Genomic DNA, 8,191 nt, shown 5'->3' with positions numbered 1-8,191 from the left:
TAAACCAAAGTATTTTAACGCTTTGGATACGCGAGTTTTATTTTCCTTCACAATTTAAGATCTACATCACAAGAAAATACAAACTTCACATTTCAAAGAATGACAATGTCTGCAGATTAAGCACTACAAAAGGAATACCCCCATTAATTCCACATTGTTCTTGTTAGGAGAAATTCATACTCAGATATATATGAAAAGGGCTTCCAAAAAAATAAAATGGAAAGTGTTCCTTTTGCTAAATAGACATAAAGGTGTGACTTATATCTGTCCCTAATAACTAGCTTTAAAAAGTAAGGAAGAACCATAAAAAACCTCCAGAAATAAGAATCTGCAGTTTTTAAGAATCTTTCAATTTCTTTTACTCTATGATGTTCAAAGACAGAAGTCATAATTTATTTGGAATAAGTAAAATAGTTTACAAGATTTTGCAGTAAATAAGTTAGATTTTATATTTCAAGCAATTTCTTATCTAATGGTTCAAATTTCAAAGTGATTAGTAAACCACAATCCTGTCAAAGTCAGTGAAAGTGAAGCACATTCAGCATTACTCCAGTTTTGATAGTCAGGAGAGCACAATTTGAGAGAAAATTAGCACCTTCTACAAACTACTGAAATGTCAGTACTTTGAATAAACTTGTAGATATTCTGTTCTCCTTGAATACATAGTACAAAACAAATCCCCGAGTTATTAGTGAGAGACAAAAAAAACAAACAAACCACAAAACATGAGGTCTAAACACTTCTATCATCTTATTCAGAGACTTAAACAGGAAGAAAAGCGAAGGATGGTGACGGGATTTCTATAGGCATATTTAGTAAAGCTAGAAATGCCCTGTGTTTAGTCTACATCCTGTGACTCTGTACTACAAGGCGATCTAATGATGTAAAAATATTTTGTGAACATTTTCAATTACTGATGAAATATTTTCTAAAACTGGAAAGGGGGACATTACAAAATATAGTCAACATTATAATGATGAAGTTCTGCAGATTAGTTTTACTACATTTTCAGTAAGAATAAGCATTAGAATAAAAAAAATGCACTAAAGGGAAGTATCTAGTATATTACAAATGCTAATTTGTAAATGTTAATTCTTATATAAATGCAGCACACAAGAAGAAACTAAAATTATCCTGAAGGCTATCACATAGGTGTTTGCCATTAGGTTTATAAACAGCTGAGCTGTTTCTTATTTGCATGATATAACTGAAGAGAGAATATTTTCAATGTTTTGAAAATTTGTTTTCAATTCTTTAATAATCAACACAAACCATTGGCCATATTGGAACTGAAAACAAAACTAATCAAAAGCACTGAGATTTTCTACTTAATTTCTGATTGCATTCATCATCATAACACTAACATTTGAAGCATTGCAAGACTAACCTTGTTCTGTTGCTAAAGCAATGTTTAATTATTAGCAAACTGTACAATGAAGGTTATTTCTTTATTTTTGAGTAAGAGTTTGTGTTCCTTCTTAAAGATCAAGTTTGCTCTGCACAAAAAAAAATAAAATCAAGAAAATATATTGAAAAGGAAAAGAGGAAAGCACAAACAAATTAAAAAAAAAAAACCAAGACATGACTCAAACATTAACAAAAAGTAGTAAAAATAAATCAAGCAATTCACATGATTATAATGGTTTGCAGAGACTGGCACTTCTGACTGAAGAAGTGAATTAAATGAACTAATGTCTGGTGCCTCTGAAACCACAGGCAAGATGACAACATAACTGGAATTAAATAGAGAAAAGTAGTGACTGAACATCAAAAAAGCACACAAAAGAAAGGAAAAAAAGAAAGGGAAAAAAAGGCCAAAAGGTTGTATCCAATTTTCATCCATGCGAGAACAAACTAGAAAGACTTTAGAATCCTGAACTGTATTCATTGCTGGTTTTAATTTAAACAATGCCCACCTTTTTTTTTTTTTTGAGTATTCAAGTCTGTAACTGAATTTGCTCATGACTAAGTATGCATGGCAAGGAGCCTCAAAATGTTACTGAACTATTTCATTGATACTTTCCTGCTACTTTCTTTTCCCTGGCAATACACAGGCAAAAACTGTTCCTTTCGTAAAGTGACTCCAACAACAGAAATGAGCATTTTTTCAACAGTTTACCCTTGTAAGAGAACCTTGACTTAGAAAGAAACAAATAATGAAGAACATTTTGCTATGAAAGACTATGGTCTTTCAGTGTAACATGGCAATTCTTATTTTCCCAAAGTAGAAAGGAAAATTGCGACATTAACACTATAGTGAAATAAGTTTCAGACACAGTTCAAGACTGTGTTAGCCAAGGAGCCTCATGGCAAGACATTTTGAAAAACATTTTTGCCTAAGAACAGGTATAAACTAAGGAAGAGGATGAGAAACAGGAACATACTTCAGATATTGCCTACTCCACTATAAAAAAGCAAAATTATCCTTCATTATTATCAGTAGCAATATAATTAGAATGCAAGTTTTAACACACTAACTCATTCAAAATGGTCTTGATTCAGTTAAGAATTATTTTATAAGTCAAATTAAGCATTATAGACTCATCTGTATGCCTAAATACCATTGATTTTAATAGGATTAAGTACTTTCAAGTACTTAAAGTATATAAATATCAAAACTAAGGTCTACATAACAGAGCAAATCAATGTACAAAAACTTTGTATCAGCCAACACTGAAATAGAGGAAAACAATACCACTTCTGTTTATTAGATCAATGTATGGGTGAATTATTCAACTGGAAAACCTTTCCATACTCTAGCACAACACTCTAAAGTGTGTGTGGGGGGGGAGAGGGGGGTGGAAGGGGGGGGAAGTCTGTTGCTAGTTAGCTTTGATACTCTGAGATTTTGTTGACCATAATTCAGTCCATAGCATGTAACAATGAGACTTTTAAGCGTTCCCTTTCCAAGCACAGTCAAAGAAGATAAACTTTTTTTTTTTTGCTGTCACCACTAAACCCAGAAACATTTAAAGTTAAGTAAATCAGTTAGGCTGAACCTATATGTTATAAAGTCTGATAAGCTAAGGAATTCCTTTTGGGTGAAAGAAAAATATAACAAATTTTTTTTTGAAGATCACATGTCCAGCTGAGGGTGTCTGTTTTCCTACAGTGCAACACGCATGACAGTGCAATATGCTGAAGTATAACTTGCCCTGTGATAGCTTAAACCAATGGATGGGTCAGACAATGAATTAGAAGCTGGTGCCTGAAATAAGATTTCCCAACTCACTACAAGTTTGAATTCTGAGCAATAAGTTTGCTAAACAAACATTATACAGAAAATCTGCCTCCTCCAGTGTGGGATTTTCTCCTCCAATAAAACCAGAAATGTGGGCATAAGCAGCATGAAGAGAATGGCATATTGGAAAACCCATCTGGTTCAGCATGTCATTCAATGAACACAATGAATGAAGAGAGCTTCTACATGCTTAAATGCTTGTCATTGCAAACCCAAAAATATGAGTATTGTTTGTTCATTGCTTGGAGGAGAAAAATAAAAACAGTGCCAAAAATCACTGTCTTAAACATTAAGAAAAAAAATGAGGGCAAAAATCTCAGAAAATCTCCACAGGTATTAATTCATGAGTGTTCCTAACTTAATGAAAAGTAAACAGGGAGATAATATTTTTGTTACATTTACCCCTTCATGGAAGTATATAAGGAATGTTTTTCTAAGGCAACGAAGTGCACTTATAAGCAAAAGACTAACTTGCAATGTAGTGAGCTTGTATTATAGACAAAAACCTAACTAGACATGGATTTCTATGCCTATCCAATGGAAAAGGCAAAGTAGCAATGCTATTTTAGGAGTTTAAAATGGAACCTCTCCATAAATAAAATTCTCAGGAGATTGTTGCATATCTCCTAGATTCCAACATGTCAGTATTTAGAGAATTAAAATATCAATCCACTTTAAAACAGCAAGATAAACACTTGCCAGCTCTCCTCCAAGCAATACAATGAAAGCTATTTTTGACCCTGTGTTACCCCGATTACTTGCAAGATCAACAACGTACCATTCGGCTACTGGTTTGGCAATGTTGTCAAAAACCACATCTTGTTTTGCCTCTTGATCAAAAATTTTTTGAAATCTGAAAATATTAAGCAAAGAGGTGCTTAGAATCTTAAAACAGTACTTGATTCATACATTTTTGTTTGTGTTTGCAATAGTCAATGTTTACATCATTAGGCTTACATAACTTAGTACAATGTTTTCCCTGTAGTCTTAACCACAGCATGCTGTTGTGCTATTGTACATAAATAGGCTGTACACAGTGCTGCTTTGACAAGATCTGTACAATAAAATCCTCTGACAAAATGATGTGGCTTCGAAAAAAATAAACCGTATTTTAAATCTATCAAGAGAATCAGTGTTTGTAACTGGCACCACACTGAAACCTGGATAAATAGATTACACTATAACCAAATACAGCATCCCACCAGTACAGCCAGGCTCACATTTTTTCATAACTACTTCCTTCATTCTGCTGCACAGTTACTGTCAAGTCACAAGGAGATACTGAATTCAATCTAAGTTTTGTCACTTCCTATACAAAATACATGCAGTGTCTCACAAAACCATAGAAACCTTGAACTTGGAAGGGGCCATCTGCTCCAATCCCCCTGCTCAAAGGGCAGTCAGCTATTGCAGGGGTCCATACAGTCAGGCTTTGAGTGACTCCATGCCTGGAGGGTGCACAACCTCTCTGGGCAATCTGTTCCAGTATTTGATCAGCCCACAGTAAAAAGTTTTGTGTTTGTTTGGTTTTTTTTCTTCTTCCTTGCCCCCCCTAAACTTCCCTGTATTTCAATTTGTGCCCATTAACTCTTGTATTGTTGCTGGGCACCACTGAAAAGCATCTGCCTCCATCTTCTTTATTCCTTCCCCTCCCTCCCCATCAGACATTTATCAACATTGATAAGATCCCCCTCGAGCCTTCTCTTTTCCAGGATAAGCAGTCCCAGATCTCTCAGCCTCTTCTCACATATCAGGTGCTCCAGTCCCTTAATTACCTCTGTGTCCCTTTGCTGGAGCCCAGAACTGGACACAGAACTCCAGATGTGATCTCACTGGTGGTGACAAAAGGGGAAGCATCAACTCCCTTGACCTGCTGGCAATGCTCTTCCTAACGCAGCCCAGAGGCTGTTGGCCTTCTTTGCTGCAAATGGTGCATTGCTGACTCATGGTCAACTTTTGTCTACCAGGACTCCAGGCCTTTCTCTGCAAACCTACTTTCAGTCAACCGTGAGCTTTTCCTGGTTATTCCTCACCAGGGGCAGGACTTGGCATTTCACGTTGTTGAACTTCATGATATTACTATTGGCCTGTTTCTGCACCCTCTCAAGGCCCCTCTGAACGGCAGCACATCTCTCTGCTGCATCATCCATCCCTTCCAGGTTTATATTGTCTGTGAACTTGCTGAAGCTTCATTCGGTCCTATCACCCAGGTCATTAATGCTAAACAGTATTGGATCCCAGTATTAACTGCACTAGTGACCAGCCTCCAGCTGGACTTTGCAGCCCTGATGACAACCCTCTGAGCCCAGCAGCTCAGCTCATTTTCAACTCCCCTCGCTGTACACTTATCTAGGCTTTCTGGATCCCATTCCTCAGACAGCCTTCCTGCGTGACCTGACTCTGCTCCCACCTCTCATACACTTCCTTTTTATGTTTGCATTTCATCAGGAGCTGCTTTCTCACCCACCAGGCTTCCTGCTGCCTTTTCCTCATTTTCTGCTCATCAGGATGGACTATTCTTGAGACTGAAGGAGCTGATCCTTGAAAATCAGCCAGGTCTGTCTCATGGGATTCTTTCAAGCAGGTCCCTGAACAGGCCAACTGCTCTCCTAAATCTCATGTTGTGATCCTGCTTTTTGCCTTGCTTACTTCTCTCAAGATCCTGAATTTCACTATCCCATGACCACTGCAGCCAAGACTACCCCCAGGCTTCATATCCCTGATCAGTTCTTCCATGTCTGCAAATACAAGGTGCAGCAGAGCTGCTCCCTTCACTGGCTCTTTAACCACATGTTAGGAAGTTGTCGTTAATATGCTCCAGAAAACTCCTGGACTGCTTGTGCCCTGCTGTGTTGCTGCTCCTATCTGGAACTGTATACTTAAGCAGAACTTCAGAGGATATATGGAAAGGTACTATGGACACCAGGTATATAGAAAGGCACCACGGATTATGCAGTGTGTATACAACATCACAGGCAAATGCAATACACAGAGAAGAGAGGCATATATTCTATCCTGCTAAATTAGTCAAGTCATTCAAACAATTGTGTTTGTTTCCCATACACAAAAGTAAGAACAACATTTGAAGTGACCAGGAGAGAGAGACTGCATGAAAGTATGTGTTTTATGGAGGAAAAAAGAAATACTTGCTCCATAGTATTATTTTTGTGTTGTCTTAAGAACAGTAAGGCATAGTGTTTCTCAAAATCCATCTCTGTAGAGTTTTTAATAAATTATTAAGTCAGAAAAAACATCAGCATCCATTACAGTTGGCTTGGGCATTTGCAATCTAAGCTAGTTTTGAATGTTAATACGGTTGAAGAGGGCAACTTCCCTCTTCCCAAGCAGAACAGATTTACTTCGCTGATGTAAAATGACATCAGTCTGAGCTGCAGATGTTCATTTGGGGCTCTTTTTTTAGTAGCATAGAGCAACAAAATTACTTCATTTAGTATTATAAAAAAATAATATTCAACTTGGAAAAAGACAAACTCAACCTAGTCATTAGAGGTGGCGATACCCTAGCTTTCTTTGTGATCAGAATTTTAAAATGTTACCTCCAAGTTTTCTGTTAAAAAGGTAAAAATATTTGCTTGATATTGCTGGTACTTATTTTTAGTTTCTAGAAAATATTTACATTCTCCAACCATGGTTTTGTTTCAACAATCTCTGGTTTCCTTTACTGTGTTTTGGTTACATCTGAAACATCATTTGTAAACAGCATTTTACATCCAGACAACTTTAGCCAGCTTATGCCAACTCATTAGATCACAAGAGAATACACAGTCCTGCATTCAATTTCATATGCAAATTCAAAACAAGCTGTAAAAATAGAAGAACAGAAAAATGAGGATACAATCTTTGAGCTGAGACTTAGAAATTTTTAATGATTTGCAAAGGATAGACAAAAAAATCCACAACTTTATCACATGCTATCAAACCCATTCAGGCAAAGAGCTGAACATCCTGGAGGATTCCTCTTGTTAATGGAGTTGTATAAAAATAAACTTACCTATACCAAAGCTTGATTTTAGGAATAGCTTTTCCAGGTTCTTTAGGTCTGTATCACTACATAGTGATAGCTTCTGCCTTTAGCTATTAATGCAAAGATAAGGTTTTACTTACTTGAACTTGTAGCTCTCTTGTTTATTATTGACGAACCCATCTGCTAAGTCACGTGGCACGATAATCTCCAGACTGGACAGAGATTTCTCATCATCGTCAACTGAATAGATCTAATAAACAGAGATATGAATTAACAAAATAATTTTACCAATAGAGCGGCATAGCCCTTAGGTATAACATGTTATACCTTTAACTGTCCGACAAAACCCCTCATGCAATTCTCACTTTACTCAAGCAGATGCTCCTTTAGCGATTACACAACAAAACGCGCACATACTAACCTTATCCTGTTCATTACCACATAAGCCCTACAGTAAGGTTTGAAACAGAAACACAGCCTCTTTGACATTAATCTGCTTACTGAGCAACTTTAATATCCAAGATGTTATAAAAACACAAAACCCTGAAGAATATATTGGGAAAGGCCACAACTGAGTGAATAAGTTGGTTTAAAACAAGACAACACTGGAGAGATCCACGATTTCTGAGGAATGCTTTTATCATCTTTATTATTCCTTGCAAAGGCAGCTAAATACTGGGAGGCACACATTCTTCTCCAAGGTTCAGAACAGCGTTGAACTGCACAAACCAACCCTGTGACCAGCGTCAAGTGTTTTCCCTGCAGAGCTTCTCTTCAACAACTGGGCAGGAACGAAGTTCCCTGCTCCCTCTCACAGTAACTCCAGTCTACGGTCCTGTACTCCGTGATTTTATTAACTTCTTCACGCTTCGGAGAACAGCACCGGGCTGTGGCTTCCCGCTCGCGCACCCCACCACACACAAATCCCTCAGCTCTGACGACCCGGCCGGGTCGGCGGGCACGGC

The 8,191-nt window shown here is 37.3% G+C and overlaps 1 protein-coding gene across 1 annotated transcript in view; it reads right to left on the bottom strand.

The window, feature by feature from the left end:
• KIF6 (kinesin family member 6) overlaps window positions 1–7,476 on the bottom strand; it is a gene marked incomplete at its 5' end in the record, with an annotated part of 157,561 nt that extends 150,085 nt beyond the window's left edge. Inside the window, 2 exons of the mRNA XM_010161423.1 lie at window positions 4,020–4,094; window positions 7,367–7,476. Of these exons, the coding sequence (XP_010159725.1) occupies window positions 4,020–4,094; window positions 7,367–7,476 (185 nt within the window). The remainder of the gene's footprint in view (window positions 1–4,019; window positions 4,095–7,366) is intronic.
• Between the last annotated feature and the right edge of the window lie 715 nt (window positions 7,477–8,191).

The sequence above is a fragment of the Eurypyga helias genome, unplaced genomic scaffold (assembly GCF_000690775.1).
Source record: "Eurypyga helias isolate BGI_N326 unplaced genomic scaffold, ASM69077v1 scaffold4031, whole genome shotgun sequence".
NCBI lineage: Eukaryota > Metazoa > Chordata > Aves > Eurypygiformes > Eurypygidae > Eurypyga > Eurypyga helias.
This window is presented reverse-complemented; position numbering and strand designations above follow the sequence as displayed.